Source organism: Octodon degus, unplaced genomic scaffold (genome assembly GCF_000260255.1).
Source record: "Octodon degus isolate 3935 unplaced genomic scaffold, OctDeg1.0 scaffold00134, whole genome shotgun sequence".
NCBI lineage: Eukaryota > Metazoa > Chordata > Mammalia > Rodentia > Octodontidae > Octodon > Octodon degus.
Window position 1 is genome coordinate 7,058,641 of NW_004524710.1, and position 18,092 is coordinate 7,076,732.

At 38.9% G+C, this 18,092-nt stretch overlaps 1 protein-coding gene across 1 annotated transcript in view; it reads right to left on the reverse strand.

Annotated features, from left to right (window-relative positions):
• Positions 1 to 18,092, reverse strand: part of Necab1 (N-terminal EF-hand calcium binding protein 1) — a 170,743-nt gene that overhangs the window by 26,292 nt on the left and 126,359 nt on the right. The window contains exons 6-8 of the mRNA XM_004641319.2: positions 10,300 to 10,436; positions 4,636 to 4,757; positions 1,220 to 1,296 (exon numbers count right to left, since the gene is read on the reverse strand). Coding sequence (XP_004641376.1) covers positions 1,220 to 1,296; positions 4,636 to 4,757; positions 10,300 to 10,436 — 336 coding nt within the window. The remainder of the gene's footprint in view (positions 1 to 1,219; positions 1,297 to 4,635; positions 4,758 to 10,299; positions 10,437 to 18,092) is intronic.

The window sequence follows — 18,092 nt, forward strand, 5'->3', positions numbered from 1 at the left end:
AAGAATGTCCCAGGCATCCCAGATGACAGTGAGCATTCCCTCGGTTAAAAACTAGGCATGCATCTGTTCCAATCCCTTGGCAAGGCTGAATCAGACAGCAAGGGTCCAATGGCATTAGCTGTGGATTTTGTTCTGTACTACCACCCTTAAGACCAAAAGAATCCCCCTCCCTTCTTCTTAGAATGCAGCTTATTTTTACAAGTATAGTATGGATTTTTCAAAGTCTATGACTCTAACAAACATAAATGTTCTTTCTGTGATACATTCACAGAGAACACATTTTCTTACTAACTGACAAAGGTTGCCTCTACCATCATAGCTATTTAAGGGTTTAATATTAGGACTTCTTGTTCTGAGATGAATTAATCAATAACATATAATAACTAGGAACATATAGTATAAATTTAACGAACTCCTTATTACATCCTAAGTTGCTTGTTTATATCTTTTTTTTTTTTTGTATTTTAGGGAAGGGTCTTCTACAGGGTGTTCATGGTCTCACTACTAGATTGGACTCATAGTGATCCACCTGTTTACAGCCTCCCAAGAGCTGGAATTACAGGTGGATACCACCACGCCTAGTCTCACTTGCCATCTCAGCATGCCCCAGGGGCTGGACCATCAAGGCAGGCCTGGGGATCAAACCCCTGGCCCATGCTCCTGTTTGCAGGTGCTTTAATCCGTTGAGCTACTCGGCCAGGCCTCTTGTTTATATCCTAATCTCCTCACTTACTAGCAAGTTCAATGCCAAAACCCCCAATTAACATGATGGCTTCCAGAAGTCAAGTGTGAAATTTCATTTTTTTTTTTTGTGGACAGTACAGTCTTTGCCTGAATTTAGTTTAAAAGATTGTCAAAACTTTATACCAAGGATGTCTTTAAAAGCTGTCACTAGCATCACTAAACCATCTACCATCTATGTCTCTTGGATAACCTGAGTCAGAAAGTACAGTTGATTTATTTAATTCTCAACCTTTTATCTTATTTTAAATATAACTGGCATCAGAGAGAAGAGAGAAAGTTAACGTGTGCCTCTTTATTTGCTTTAACAAAAATAAATGAAAAACCCCAATAACTGGGGACCAGACTTCGACAGAATCACTGAGATCATGACTGTTATTCTATCCTTGGGGTAGCCATGGAGACTGAGGCAATGAGGACTATTAGCTCGGAATATCTTGAAAAGCAAGAAAGAGAAGATAGAAGAGGAATCACATACCTTCTTTTCCAGTCTATCAATTAATTTCTGGAGTCTGTTTATCTGGGTCATCCACTGGTTGTCTTCTTCTAGTAAGCCTTGGGGGGAATGACAAAGGCAAGATGTAAAATTTTAGGCACAGCAGGAATGCTTGATTATACCTCCTTCTATCCTGAAAGAAGAAGACAATGTTTTTGACTTACATAAGCATTTAAAAATGTATTCCACTGAGTGCTTTCTAAGTTATTGATTAGCAGAGATCCATGCATCCTGGTGGTTTCATTTTTACAGGTTGATTTTCTATAGTACACATAATGACAGACTATTGGGCTACACTGTGACATTTTTGTAGGTGCACACAATGTATTTTGATTATATCCAGCCCCCTACTACTTCCCTCTTGGCCTCCCCTCCCCGCTTTCCTCTTCTCTAATAATCTCCCACAGGTCTGCTTTTAGTGGTGTCTATATCCGCCTTTGATATTCAAAACAACAGATCCTCCTGAGCCACATTTACTATCCCAAAAGGCAGCTGGATTTCTTTTGAAAAAGGAAAACATCAATCGATAATTCTAAAGTTACTTCTGGGGCAGTGGTTGGAGTCAATAAAGAAAGCACAGCCCTAATCTCAGAGGTTATAAATTGCTAGAGTCAAAAAGAAGCATAAGAACTAGATACCTCTGTGTCCCTTCCCAAGCACTGACCTCATGGCTTCTCTAGTCATGGCTGAGTCTGTCACTCCCTATGTTCCTATATATGACATTGCATACAAGGCAGATGAGATCAAAATATATAGTAAATGTGTAAATTAAAAAAATATTATAGTAAAAGGCACATTGTCATAATCTCCATCAAATATTCTCCCTTCACTTCAAAAACACTTATCCCATTGTTCTTGTCACTTTCTGAAGCAGTTTTGAGAGTCCTTTCATGAGTGTGTATAAGAGAGAAAAAAAAAAAAAAAAAGATGGTGAACACTGCTGCTGGGTGCCATCAACAGAAGGTCAGGCTTGGAAGAACATTCCTGTGTGTACCCATCAGCTTCATTCGTTAGACTTGGCACTTTACAAATTCTGACTCTGCCCCAGAGTTAAAATGATCATGAGAGGAAAATGTTTTGAATCTATTCGGGACCTCCAGGGAGCCATGGCAGCAAAACTACAGACACTCACGAAGGAGGACTTCCAGCACTGCTTCAGGACGTGGCAAGAATGATGGGATTAGTGTATTTGGCACAAGAGGAAATATTTTGAGGGAGGTAGGTGACAATGTGTCTTTAGGTGTAATATATTGTTTAAATTTTTTATATATGCACAATATTTCCAATATCATACCTGTATGTACAATCTGTAAAGTATATATTTTATATATATTATATTCACAATTTATATATGTATGTGTGTATATCTAGTACCAGGTTAAACATCATGAAAGCTCTGCTGTTGTTGTTGTTACTACGCAAAGCTAGGGTTTCCCAGCTATGGTTTATCTCCTGCAGAATCTGGTATTCTCTTGTATCCTTATTGCAGCTTACTCAAACTCCTTCCACAGGTATTTTGTTGAAGCAACATATCTAGCATTTGTTGAAATGAGGGTGTGGTTAAATTTATAATTTCAATTTATAATAAAAATATAAATTTTTGCTTTAGTTTTGAATGCAATGAACTCAATACCTAAATTATAAAAGAGTAGTGTTTCACATCAGAATTCCCACCTGGTTTTCTTGGGGGAAGAAGTGTGCCAAGTAAAGTTGGATATAAAAATGAATATTAATGCTGCCACAAAAAAGGGACTATGAGAGAGAGAGAGAGAGAGAAAGAGAGAGAGAGAGAGAGAGAGAGAGAGAGAGCGGAAGAAGAAGAAAAAGAAGGAGGAGAAGGAAGAGTAGGGAGGAGGAGGAGGAAGAGAGACAGGAAGAGACACTATGTGCAAAAATACTATAAATACATAAACAATATTTATGCATACCTTTTCATTTCTAGTCTGCATTGTTTTCAAAAAGATTTAATGTGGCTGGTAGGAGTCCCTTGGAAGGATATGATATTTCAGACTAGCTCTGCTTTTTAAGATGTTAAAATGGGAGGAACGATCTCAGTGATCCCGCATTGCCATTTTCTAGTGATGTGGTAGGTGGCATCACTGCTCCCAATTTCTCACCTTCTCCCTGCTGTATAAGTAAGTTTGCACACTTACCCTTCTCTCAGAAACTTTCCAGCATCTCCTGCTCTACTGGGTGGAGTACATTTCTTTCCCTGTTGTTACTGCACTTGGAATGTTACTCATTTGGCCAATGGAAAGTTAACAGAAAAATTGTGCACAGTGGTTTTAAATGTATTTGCATAATTTTGGCCTGGCTTCAGGTGCGACTGACACCCACCAGGAGATGAAAAAGCTCCAGTTGTCACTCAGCCCAGAAAGGCTATATGAGAAGCAAAGCAAAGCTCAACCTACAGCCTGGAGCCGTGTTCAGCTGAGGTGGCCTGAATTGTGGCCAAGCGTAGCTTCACAAGGGTGGAACAAATCTTTGCAGTTAAGAGATGTTAAATTGTTTCCCAGTAAAAATGGACTAATCCACATGATCCTGGACTGTCCCTGGACATGGGTTCCCTTAGCTGTCAAATGGCAAAAGGGGGAAAGTTATGTTGGGATGAAATGTGACTGTGTTCACAAAAGCATCTTTGATTCCGTCATGTGCAGTCAGTGTAAATAGAGGATGTATTTAGGACATTTATTTTCTGAAATCTTAGCAACTTAAAGACTTATTTCTGTGAGAATGCCATGTTCAAGGGATCCGTGTGCTTGTGTATATGCATGCTATATAAAATCACTCCAATATTTATCAACAAAAATTTGCATATTTTAGATTACTTTAAACATTATAGATAATATGCTGAAAGTATATTCACTAAATAACTAGCAGTATGAGTTAGCCAATAAATCCTATATGACAAACCTCAAAAATACTAGGTCTGATTAATCTCAGCATGATAGGAAATGAGGATCTTTTTGCTCTTGTGAATTTAGAGTATGCTTAGGGAGACATGGAGACCTAGAGCTTACCAGAGTGGAGGCTGTACCTCTTTGTGTCAAGGTGAAGGGTAAAAACCAATGAAGAAAACTGACAGAGGCTGACCTGAGTTGAGACCCTTCTTCTGGGCACTAGCTGCTAGAGGGGGCACTTTCTCCCTGCTCAGCATCTCAGGGGATGCTTCCCACACACAGCTGATGGAATTCATGTAGAAGCAGGTACAGAAGCATTGGGAGGTGGTTCGTATCACCACCCACTTCTCAACATCCTTCATTCCTCAGCTGTTCAGCTTCAGACTTCATGGAAGAAAAATGCTCTATTTCCACTCTTGATTAGCAACTGTTTGTAAACTGTTGGAAAATATAAATAACATTGAATATGAAGAAGAAAACTGATGAAAGCTGCATTACCTGGAGTGCCCATGCTGAACTGCGGGCTGTTGGGAGAGAAGCTGTTGTGTCTCTGCACTCGGCGGCTGGATCGCTTTCCAGGCCATTGGATGGACAGGACTTCGGGCTTGGCTGGCCCCTGCCTGGAACCAAGAGAAAGGAGAACCTCAGCATCCACGTTGATTCCTGCCTCTTTACGCTTCAGCCACAAAAGTTTCCAGGGTATGGAAGTTAAAACCTCAAAGAAGCACTGCTTACAACATGCCCAAGAGACCTAGGTAATTTAGTTCTATTATATGTGAGTCTGAAAAAGAGGATTCTAGGTCTTTATTCTAAAAATGAGAAATCTAAGTAAAATTGTATCTTGTAATTTAAGAACTCCTCTCCTTCACTGGCTGTACTATTAATGGAAGAAGCATTAGTGCATTTGGCATTATTGTTTTTTGTTTAATTCATTCATAGGTCAATGTTTTGATCAAAGCTATACACCTATAGATATTAAAACATCAAATAATTCCATGAATCTTATTTCAACAAAAAGAAATACCCTTCTCCTTTGCCTAGATCATAGTGTGTTAGACCTGTGTCATTCATTATAATAGCTTGTTGCTCTGTTCTGTCAAGCTGGAACTCATAGGCTGGTTCTGAAATTTTTTTCTTGAATCATTCATTCTTTCTTTCTTTGTTTTTTTTTTCTTTCTTTTTTAAAAAATGTATTTGGTAGAGGGTCTCACGATGCAGCTCAGGTTTGTAGTGATCCTCCAGTTTCAGCCTCTCCAGTGCTGGGATTACAGGGTGTACCACCATGTCCATCTTGGAGGCCAGCTCGGTAGGCCCTGGGGGTAGGGCCCGCACATCATGTGGTGCTGGGGATTGAACCAGGATTCTTACGCTAGCCAAGCAGGTGCTTAGACTACTGAGCTATCTCACCAGCCCTTGAATCATTCTTTTGATAATTAATCTCCTTTGCTCTATTTCTGGAAATGCTATTTTTACAAATATTAGATATCTTGGATCGTCCCTCCAATTTTTTTATTCTTTCCTGTTTTTAATTGCTTCATGGAGATTTCATGTCTTTATACCAAAACTTTCTCAGAGAATTACATTTTTGTAATTACAATTTCCCAGAATTCTTTTATTCCTTTGAATATTCTTCTGTTTAGCAGCAGCCTGTCCTTAATACACAGAGTGTTTTCCTTTAGCTTTTTTAAGGTACTGATGCTTTACTTTGAAAAATTTCTTCTGCTCTCCAGATTATTTTTGATTTTTTTGTTTATTTTCTCAAGTTGGCTTTGTTCTCTCAGGTCCTACCAGCCCCTCCATTTCAGAGTGAAGAGACAGAAGGCTGATAGAGTTGCCAACTCACAGCCTCTGTGGCAGGGTAGATGGACTGGAGCAATCTATTGAGGACCCTGATCACAGGCACCATCATAGTACATCCCTTCTCTTGGATAAATCAGATTCTTCAGAGAAGTAGCTCTGAAGTGGAAGATATGAGGCTGGCAAAGATCTGAAGGCAGAATGCAAAGGGGGGTGGTTTCAAACCTACTGTACAGTAGGGAAATCTTTAATTAATGCCTTATTTTTAGTACTGTTCCCAGGTTTCCATTTGTGCTGGGTTTATGTTTTCTTCCTTTTCCCGGAAAGCACTCCCCTAGGGTTCTTTGGAATGGGCAGAGAAAGTCGCACCACAGCACTGGATGGAGCCTTCAGAGTTCTGTCTATCTCCCTGTCACCTTGCCATTGATCTCACATAGTACAGACAATTCCTGGACTACTCTGAGGTTCTGTGAAGCCAATTGATTTGCATCGTGGTTCTTCTACTACCTGATTAAGCTTCAGTTTCCCAGACTTTTAAGTCTGCTTCCACTAGCTTCATCTTGTAGGTTTCCAGTTTCTGCTTGCTTGGCTCTTCTGTCTTTATTTTTATGGGTCAATGCTTCTTTTTTTCTATGTAGATTTGATCCCAGTTTTGGAAAGTTTAGGGAAGAAGGAAAGTAAATCATATACACCTAATTTCTAATCTTTAAATATCCCTTTGGATTTTCCTATGGCATAAAAACACTAGCTTTCTAGCAGAGCCAGTTTTTATAGATGTTGCTAGTTAGAGCATTTTTTCTCTATTTTCAAGCTACACAACTGTAAGTTTTGTCAATTTTTATAATTACTTGTTGATGAATTTAAAGCCTTTCCTATGGCTGTTATATACAACTATCAGGAAATAATTTCCAGCCTAGAAGGAATCATTCATATCCCTGGATATAAAGGAAAATTGAAAAATAGACTAAACTTGCAGATTCTGTTATAAAATGGAAATCCACATATAATCAAACTGTGTTCCCCAAAAATTTAGTTTTTCAAAAAGGTTTTATGTAAGAGGACACGAGTCCTCTAGAGGGAAACTTTGGTAATACATAATGATCTTGCCGTTGGATATTAGGTACTTGCAAGTCCCATGGGATTAAAGTAGCTTCAATGTGGTCAATTTGCCAAGGCAGATACAGAAATTGTTACAGAATGCCATCTGAAAACCTTACCTCTGTGACATCCCAGCTATACACATCCCTTCTCTCTGAAATTGCCGTTTTCACATGAATAGACTTAGACATTTTGCCCAACATGGCATGTCTAACTCATTACTGCAGGATGAATGATACTGTGTGATCCTTCCCTGGGGCTCATAGATGGAATATCTGACTTGTCTAAATTTGCTATATTGTAATGAGTCTTTGTATCCCTAGGTTTCACAAATATTAAATCCCAAAGTAATGTCAATGCTGAAAGGGAAGCAAATTATTATGACTGGGGAAATTTTAATGAAACTTTCAGGTTCAACTCTTGACTGCAGAACATCATGATGTCTTCTTTTATAATTATAAATGCCTGAAGTGTTTTGGATACAATAATTTGATCTGTCTTACTGAACCTGCTATCCTGTACTTCAATTCATTGTGAGTACAATGTCCCTCAAGCCTTTGTTTTATTATATTGCTCTTCTGTTTACAACCACCAGTAGCAAACTATGATATAATTCAGTTTGAGTGCATATGTCTAGCTTCTAAGGTCTTCCTAAACCTCAGATTCCCATTAAATTATTCTCCTCCTTGTCTAGGTCTTCACCCACTACTCCTCTGGAAGGCTCCCTTTATGTAGATTACCTTTCATTTGTTCAGTTTCACATAGTTAAAATAAAGTTATACCAGGCGGAGGGAAACAACACAAAGTCTATCAAGACGGTTAGAACCTAATGGAGAAGGCAAATAAGTTATGGGCTGTGTCAGGCATATGTGAATGGTATGCACTGGGGCCACCTGATGCTGAAGTAAGAGGATGAGATCCTGTGAAAAAAGCAGTGAAGTCTTCCCAGAGAAAGTACTGTTCAATGGACAAAGCTGGACTTAACCAGATAAAGTGTGAGTAAGACGGGCTGTGTGAGAGACAATGGGGAGATCCCTTCCGAGAGAAGAGCACGTGGCTGTTGGTATTCATCCCAAGGGCCCAGTGCAAGTCTGATAATCTCCTCATCACTTCATCATTGCTTTGTTTGTTTGTTTGTTTGTTTGTTTTTGGTTTGTTTGTTTTGCGGAACTGGGGATTGAACTCAGGCCCTTGTGCTTGCCAGGCAAGGGCTTATTCTACTGAGCTATCTCCTCGGCCCCCATCATTGGTTTCTTGATTGATGTCATGGTTTCCCTTTCTGTCTTTTCCTCACTGTACAGTCCCTGGTGCTCTCCTTGCTTTGCTTTTTTTGTGGCCAGCATAGCAAAGTGTGGCCACGGGAAAAGTGACAAAGTCTTATTAGAACAGAATAAAACTTGTTCTTTCATCTGATTCACTAGAAACTTCACACCTGATATTCTGGACACAAACCTACTGTGGTACTTTTTTTTCCTAGTTGCTTGTTTATTGGCTCCAGGAAGGAGGATCACGGATTTGAGCTTCTCTGGATGCTTTTGATAAAAACCTTACAGCGGTACTCTCCACAAGGACAACAGATTTGCAATAGCTCCATTATTTCAAACAGTAAATTAGAAATATAGATGTAAAAGGCTCATGAATCCTCATGCTTTCCACTTTTCTTAAAATCTGTATTTTTAAGAAAAGTATCTGTTCCTTCTCATCCAATCCAACTGCTATGCAGCTAATGACAGAAATTACAAGAGTTCAAGGCTGGTGTGGTCTGTGTCCTAACACGAAAAACAGTTGTTCATTAACCATTCACTGTATGGTGGCAAGTGCACATGTAAGTTTTCAGGAGGTAACTATAGAAGAAAACCCAAAGCACTGGGGATACTGGGAGCAGAGGGTTTTTCAAGCCTCTTCTCAGGTGGCAAATGATTAATTCTAAGAAAGGACAACTCATTGTATTTCCAGAAAAATCTAAAGAAAAGAAACAAAAGAGGCATCATTTTCTCATCAGGAACATGAAATCAATTTCATTATGCTTCAAGACATTCAGTTATATTCTGCTCAAAGCTGAGGAGTTGGTTTGTTGCTTTTCCAAAGCTAACAGTCACACTTTGTCATTAATGTGGAATCACCTAACCGTGGCAATGCAAAGATTGTGATGTGAGTCACCTAAACAGTGGGTCCTGCTGGGACTCAGCTGCATAAACTCTTTAGATCCTGCAATTAGAAGCTTTTTTAAAATTAAAACTTGATAGTGTTCACTCTTTCTGACAGTGGTAGCATGGTTCAAAATCACACCATTTTTGGTGTATCTTGGTAATTGTATGCCCATTAACTTGCCTGGAAAAATTAGTCCTATAGAGTAATACATTAGCCTGTTCAAAACACTTGTGTGTTTCTTCCTACTTTATGATCAAAAGATAGATAAAGGCACATCTGTAGGTTTAGAGTAGCATATGGACAAAATGCACCAGAAGAGCAAGAGTTTGGCAACCTTCTTTAACTTGCAAAGTATGAATGATGACAATTCAGTAATGTACTAACTGTTGTCAGAATTACTTTGCTGTCTACATATTTCCAATGTAGGTGTTCTTTTAGCATTAGTACCTTTAGGTAGATATATCATACAATCACCAATTTTCTTCTCCGTGATACTTCATGGTAACACTGAATTTTGAAATCTTTTTCCTCTTGATTTTTTCCTTTTCTTTAAATAATCAGGCTTATTAAAATTCATGTATTCTCAGAATACCTAGATCCACTTATTCTGTAAGGCCCTTTGTCATCCTTTCCATGTTTTCAAATTATACTCATTTGAAAGAAAAGCTCAAAGGTCATAGGGAAATTTCATGAGACAGGTTTTTGTCCCTCTAATAATTTTAAATCAAATTTTCTTTCCTTCCTAGATGATATTTATAATACTGTACTATTTAGTGTAGAGGTTTGTTTTTGCTCATGTCTTTTTATATAATAAATGTTCACTTCTTTAAGGATGAGCACAATGTTAGATGTATATTAATACCACCCATATTGTCTTTTAAACTCTTCTCTGTTTACTAAATTCCAAATTTCTGAGTAAATGAAGGGTATTTAGAAAAGAATGAAATGGCTCTTTCTTAGACACAAATGACAAGGCAAGTAGCAAGTGGAGGTCCTTGACATTCCATTTAAATCCACTCATTTTCAGTCTTAATTTTCATTAGTACAACGATTCTCAACTGGTTCTCCACAAAATTAGAATCGCTAAAGATACATCTTATGAAAATGTTTAGTTGCCTTTCTTGACGAGTTTGCTCCTCAGTAGTTTCCATGGCACATTCCAGGGAATTCTGGAGAGACTGCAGCTGATTCAAAGTTTCCTTTAATAAAAATCGAGTCACAAACTGTTCCAAATTGGAAGCTTCTTGGTAGTCCTAAGGGTAACAAATAAGTACAATTAAAAATAAAGTTGGAAAAAATAACCAGATACTGCTTCCCCCCCCCAGTGTGACCTTTGATCTCTGACTAACCCTAGAAAACAAGATAGGAAAGAAGAAAAATATGTTTGTCCTGGAGTCTGTGGTCAGGCTGAACTCACCTATCAGAAGCAGGATAAAGGGCCTGAAGAAGCTTCCTACATATGCCTCGAGATTAGGAAACACAGAAAAACTCAGAAGTGCTATGAAATAGACATGTGTACAAAAGTGAAAAAAAATCCCATGGAAATAATAAACAGGGTGGACGGTGACTAACTTAGGTTTCAATCTGTGCCTCATTTAAATGATGACCATGCCATCATGTACTCTTTCTGTTACCAGCAACGTGCGGTTGTATCTCAGCAATTGGCTTAATTCCCTGGATGTATTTATTATGCTTGATCCGTATTATGCTGAAGCCAGAGGAAATTATTCATAGTTATTCTAAAATTCAGAAAACATTAGGCTTGGAATATTCCAGCAGTTTACTAAATCTGATCATGTCCCTTGCTGAGTAACTACCTGAAGCTCATTTGCAGCTAATCTTCAGCATAATGTCTCAGTCCCAAAAGCTCCTGAGCTTCAAGTCTACCTGAAGATCACGGTGGGCTTCACCGCTGTGCTTGTGGCGCTTGTCTAGGCAGGTGGCCAAGCTCTGAGTGGCGCACTCACCTGGCACGCTATCAGGCCTCACAGAGACTTCTCACCAAAGAAGAAAACCAGGCTAGCAAGAAGAAAATGTGGTCAGGATCACTCTGAAAACCAGCCTGCTAAATCTTATTTCCTAGAGTTTTTGGTAGAAACAATATATTCAAGTTCAGCTAAGGAAAGGATTGCTTTGGCTCTGTCCCTAAAGAAATGTGTGTGTGTGTGTGTGTGTGTGTGTGTGTGTGTGTGTGTGTGTGTAAATAAAACTGAAAAGAATGATGGGGAGAAGATAATGAATGAGTCACAAAGTTCTGTGGAATCAGAAGACACATTTATAAGCCTCAGCAAGCAGGATTTTGTTATTGCATTACTCTATATCCCAGCTTTTGCACTTATAAATCAGGCATATATTCCAATATAAGGATATTCTGTGTATCTGTTCTCTGTAAATTATAAAATACTGAACTGTCACTTCCTGATCTAAATTGCCTCGGAACTTTTCTCTCTTCCCAGAACAAATTAATATAATAAAAAAAAACACATTTCTTTCCTAATTTGAAATACCAAAAGCTTTCATTCATCAAACTTTTTTTTAGCACATTCTTTGCAGATGGACAACACAGATTTTTCTTATCCACACTATGTATTAGTATTACTTTAAAATAAAAAATTGTAATATCTTTAACATCTTTTTATAAAATTATAAAACAGAACATTATGTGTTCATGACAATCATAAGGATTACTATGAGGCACATTAATTTAAAAATACACAAAACAATGAATTTGATCTTATAAATTTGCAGTTTATTGCAATAAAAATTTTAAAACATCTTTTTTCTGTGTGGGACTGGGGATTGCACTCAGGATCTTGTGTTTGCCAGGAAGACACTCACATCCCTGAGCTGTATCCCCAGCCCCTAATTTTTTGACATAAGGTCTCATGATGTAGTTCAGGTCAGCCTTGAAGTCACCCACTGCATACCCCAGGTTGGCTTGCCACTCAAGGCACACCCAGATAAAACATTATTTTTAAATATGCTTTAAAAAACTAAGGCAAATTTCCTTTGAGATGGAAAGAAAATATGTGATTGAAAAACAGTTGTGTTTGATTCTTTTTACATAGTTGTTTGCATTTTGTTAATCCATATTTTAAAAATTTATTAAAGTTAAGACAAAGCATAATACATAGTCAGAGTTTATGCCAACTACTTTTGCATCTCAGTGTACACTCTGACTAATCCAAAGCAAATGATACAAGTTCTATTTCTATACTGCCTTTTTTAGCAAGCTTTTTTGGGTAAAGTCATGTAGACATAGCCTAAGGAATCTTCACCTCTCTTGTTATACCAATTTAGTGATAACAGTTATTGACTGTTATCCATCGGACACAGAATGTTCTTGGTTGGGAGATAGGTGCCCTTTGGGACTGACTGGCTAAGCTGGATTGTGGAAAGCATCGGTCAATTCTGCTTATTGACTTTGGTCTGAGTGGATTATTTTTTCCTGAAAAAGTAGAGAACAACTCTTCTTAATTATGCCACTTTTAAGTATTGAAAAGTGAGGAAGTGTATAGGTTTCCCAAGCATGAAGGATTGTGTTGGTCATACTCTTTTTTTCATTGAGTTGCCAAACGTCATGTCATGTCAGAACTATAGAGTATGTTTACATTGTCTAGTTAGCTGATACTGCAGTCATTACCATTAGAGTTTGGCTTCTTAGACACCAAGGTTGGGCCTTATACTTCTGTGTCATTCATAGTGCCCGCAGTAGCTACTCACCACTACCTGATTGTTTCACAGCCGAACTCCTACACTAGAGGTCATCACTCTGCTATTGATTCTCCCATATACAAAGATTTCAATGCAATTAAGTTAGATATCTAAGGGAAGTTAAAATTTAACAACTGGCTGCTTTGTCACTGCTTCCTTATAGCCAGTCAGGAAGTTTTGATAATGCTGTTTCTACCTCTCCTGGACCAGCATTTTCTATCCCTACCTGCCACCCTTCAGGTAACATTGTTGCTATGGTTTGTGCCTAGTTGTCCTCCCAAAGCTGTGCCATCATGGTGCAGACTTTTATAGTTTTTGATTAACTCATGATCCACAGGGACTATGCTTGTGAGTGCTGCTGGGACTATGGGTGTGAGTACTCCACCTAGCCTGGGGAGCACAGCCTGAATACAGCCACGGTTGCTGCTACTTCTTTATTTTGCTCTCTGCTATTCGTCTCCACCATGAAAGGTTGCTCTTTGCCATTTGCCACTATGCCCTGGAGCCAGGTGAGTATGAACTGAAACCTCCACTAACTGTGAGCTAAAAAGGCCTTTCCTTCCTTCATTTGGGGTGTCAGGTATTTGTCCCAGCAATGAGAGAAGAGTAACTGAGACAACTGTGAAATGCCACAGCCCATTGGTTAATACACTGGGTGAGAATCCTGCAGTCTTGACACTGAGGGCATGGTGGGTGGGGGAACAGCTTTGAGAGATTAACTTTTTTGACTCACTTATGCAGGTTTGATGTTGTATGCTGCTCTTAGGGGATGAGGAAAAGAACTCACTTCCTGACATTCCTGCTCATCCCTCAGGCTCTGCTCACGCTCTCCCTCTGCACACAGCTCTTCCTTGCCTGGAACCAGGCCACCTCCTCACAGCACCAGGCATGGTTCTGCTCCTTCTGTGCAATCCTGTAATGCCTTTTCCCTACCCAGGGAATGGCAGTGTTGCTTTATATTACAATCTGTTGTTTACTGTTTTTCTGCCCCATTTTAGGTCAGCTCTGTATGGGTAAAGATTATGTCTTATTCATCTGTGCCTCCAGAAAGCTCAGAAGGGAGACTGGCTCACAGCATCTGCCCCATAAATGCTTAAAGGATTTGAGGAATATGGGACACCACCCTGTGAAGACGAAGAGACCCTAAGGGGTGTCTGAGTGAGCCCTGGGTGCTGCCTGTCCAGCTCAGCGAGCCCTGCTGTCCCCTCTGCACCACACCCTTGTGTATTGATGCTGCAGCCCAGCTTGCTTGGTCAGGTGGGCTCTGCAATAAAGGGAAATACAACCCGGCTCTTCGCAGACTGTTTGTCTTCATCTCATGTTCTGGGCCATTTGTTAGTCTTCTTCCCTTCCCTTGCTCTGGAGCTCAAGCTTTGGGCCTGTAGACCTAGCTGGAACAAATCCAATCTTGCTTCCTTTCTCTCAGCTACGCAGCAGATGTTCCTTTGGAAGTCAATGGCAAAAGAAGCAGATGGAAAATTAAATAGATAACAAGCTGGAAAATGTCAAAGCCTGGTCCTTTTTATTTTCAACAAATGTGTTGGTTGTGAGGGTACAGAAAGAGATCTTTGGATTCCTCACTTCCCAGAAGATTGAGATGTTGGCGCAAGGTGCATGTCCTTTGTGCGAAACCCAGAATTTGAAAGGCTGACAGGAAAGAAACACTGATCCAGTACGTGCTAAGCAGTGAATGTGCAGACGATACTGAATCTCCAGACTCTCCTCTTTATTTCGGATACAGCTTTGTCTTTCATGTTCATCAGCAAGAATGTGAGCAAACAGAAGCTAACACTACACACTTATCCCTGTAGCACTCATTCAAGTCATTGATGAATGTCAATTACACGAATCATTAGGTAGAAATCACTAACAAAGTAACATTAATGGTTCCATTTTTGCCTTCAGAAAGCCTGAATATAAACATTTCAATCTTCTTATTATGTTTCGTGATCCTGCAACAGGGCTAGCATTCATTCAAGTAAAAACCCTATCATGGAGAGCATAGTATTTTGAAAATGAAGTTTCTTAGGGGACTGCTTGTGCATTTTAATTGTCAGATCATTTCCCAGGAAGCAAGCTCTGCCCATCTGGTGGATGGCAGAGAGGAGATCTTAGTTATTAACCCACTATGAATCATCTGAGTTAATTAGGAAAATCAGAGCATGAGACCTCCTTGTTTGTATTCACCCTGTTTGAAAATTAATGAAATTGGTGACATGGAGTCTCAGTGTCTTCTTGTTTATGAGGTCAGAAACGATTGCATTTAGCAGGGGGTACTGCTTCTGACTGCCTTTTCATCCAAGCCCCTGGGGCTCATGCCAGTCTTGTGTGAGACATCTGTGCCAGTTTCCTTAACAGGAAAAAGTGTCACGCTGTGAGGATAGGGTTATGGTCTTTCTCTTTCACAATCCTTCCCAAAAGTGTTATCTTCTTTTTTATGATAACTGGCATACACACATTACCTATGTCCTACTTTTAAATATGTTTATGCTTCCATTTGAAAGAGCACAGAGGTTTTTTTTTTCAACCAGGGAAAGTACTCTAGCAAATTTATAATTTAACAGAAAAAAATGAAGAATTGGTTCTTAGCTGCCTTAACAATGGGCTGAGGTTTTCAGGAATAGGGATGCCTGCATGTAACCCTCTCTACTCAGGAGGCTGAAGGAAGATTGAAAAGTTGAGGGCAACCTGAGCAACTTAGTGAGAGTTTGTCTCCAAATAAAAACATAAAAAGAAGGCCTGGGGGTATAGCTCAGGACTATATCATTTGCCTAGGATGTACAAGTGCAGAACCCCAATTCAACCCTCACTATCACACACATACACTCACACATAGACGCAAATGCATGACAGTGGTCAGTCCCAGGCATATCATTGGAAACCTCAAGCAGTAAAACAAAAGATCAAAACAATTTCAATCTACAGATTCCCAAGAAGTAAAGTGATGCTTGAGATCTTGAGGTTAGTGAGAGAGGAGACACTAGCTCTTATTTTGGAATGAAACGTTAATAAACCACCATTTGGTTGAGCCAATCTCTTGTCTTTATTTTACCCTGGTATTCTATAGATTGAAAGCAGAAAATACTTTAGACATGAGTTATATTAGCTAAGACCTTTATCTTGCCAGAATCTATTATCTCATGGTGACAAGAACTTATTTTATGTACTTTAAAAAAAATCCCCCTTTGGCTACTTCCATTTACTCAAAATAGTCTTCTTCAAACAAGAGGAATCTTGTGAAACTGTATATGGGATACCTACAAAGTCAGTCCAAACCCCGAGATAACAATGCAGGTGAAAACCCAGGCTTCAACCACAGCATCTAGCAATACTCCAGTAATCTGAGTCCATGTAATGTTCAATGAAATAAACTAAACATATAAAGTTAAATATTTCATGGTTTCTCTTACATGAGAAGCCTGAAATAGAAACAGAGCAAAAGAAAGATTTAGGAAGCAGACATTTTGAAGATGGGGAAGGGGATTCGGAAGAAAGGGGGAGACTGGGGAAGGGAGGAGTAGAAAGTCACAATGTGGGGTGTGTGTGTGTGTGTGTGTGTGTATACCAGTTGCCCAAAACAAATGCCATCTTTTAGGTATGGCAAAAATACACCAGTTAAAATAAAGAATCTTGGTAGGGGGATGGAAACACTTCAATTCTGATCCATACTTGTGCCCCTGGACAGTTGTGAGAACTCCGAAACATGTTCAACCTTTCTAATTTTTATTTCCCTGTGTGTGAACAGTATTTACCATAAGTGTACTTTGAGAATGAAGTAAAATATTCCATTTAAAGTGCACAGTATGATGTCCAGCTCATAGTTCTGGATAATGTTCATGGTTGCTATTACCATAATGGAACAAGAATATTACCTAGTGTAATGGACAGATCATTTGCTTAGAATTCATAAGACTTAGGTTTGTCTGCTGTGAAAATAGGCTACATCGGAATTACTGCTAGGATAAATGCAATGGAGTGTCTGGCATAAAGTAAGCTCACCACAGAGATTAATTTTCCTTCACATATATTTTCAACAATATATCTACTACCTTATTACTCAAAAATGTATATCTTTTATATACAAATTTATTAATATATTGAAACTCTGGTCCATCAGATCCAGTCTTTGAGAAGGTCAGGTATAAAATATAAAATTCAACTACAAAATTAATCATAAAGTTTCCATCTTTAAACCTGTTTCTCATCAAAGATGGGGGACAACTTATAAATTATAAATCTGAGCCACATTCCGTGCTTTCTCCTTGTGTCCTCTGAATGTTGTCACTTATAATCCCCCAAAGGGAGCCTCATTTTTAAGTCTTTCCAAAATTATTTTTTCAGGCTCTGAATTTACTGGTTTTTAAAAAGTTTTCTCCCAGATTTTGTCCTCCAGCCTGGACAAGTCTGGCCTTATTCACCTAGATGTATTTTCTTGTTTTAACCCACAGAAGTTTAGACAGCAGAAAACTAGCCTCAGGAGGATTTATGATGAGATCCACCTTAGTGGCACAGTGTTTGAAGAAACCGATGCCTTTGCAAAATGACAAAATAACTGGATAACAACACAACGAAAGATTCCAATAGACAACAGACACAACAAAGCCAGGGCACGAGTCATTATCAAACTCAGATTGCAGGTGGATAAAATAAACTCACTGCCAGGAGACCTCTCCTGTCTGGTGTCCCCAGCTGCATGAAAGAAATGAAGGGAACAGGTGGGATCCATCACAGTCTTGAGAGAAAAGACTTCAAAGTAGCCAAGGAATCGTCACTGGCTCAAACTGGGAGATGTTTTACCCCCAAATGGGTGGATGTAAGAATAGGAGGGCACAATAGAGAGGGTTAAATGGGCTGGGATGGCACAGCTCCTGTGAGCTCTTGTTGTTGTTGACCAGAATTTAATAATAAGTTGGGTGCTGGTTTTATTTTTTCTTTTTAAAAAGAGGATAAAAAGTTAAAAAACATTAGAAATGATACAGAATTTCACTAAACAAGGTGATAAGAATTCAACAATAACAGTTATGTTGTGTATTATTGTCTTCAAATTGTTCAGATTACCAGATATAAGCATGCAAAATTGGCCAAAAATTTAAAATAAGAAAAATTAAGCATTAATTTTTCCTTTTAATAGACCAGTAGAAATACAATTTTCCAAGCTATCCTCTGTGTGTGTGTGTGTGTGTGTGTGTGTGTGT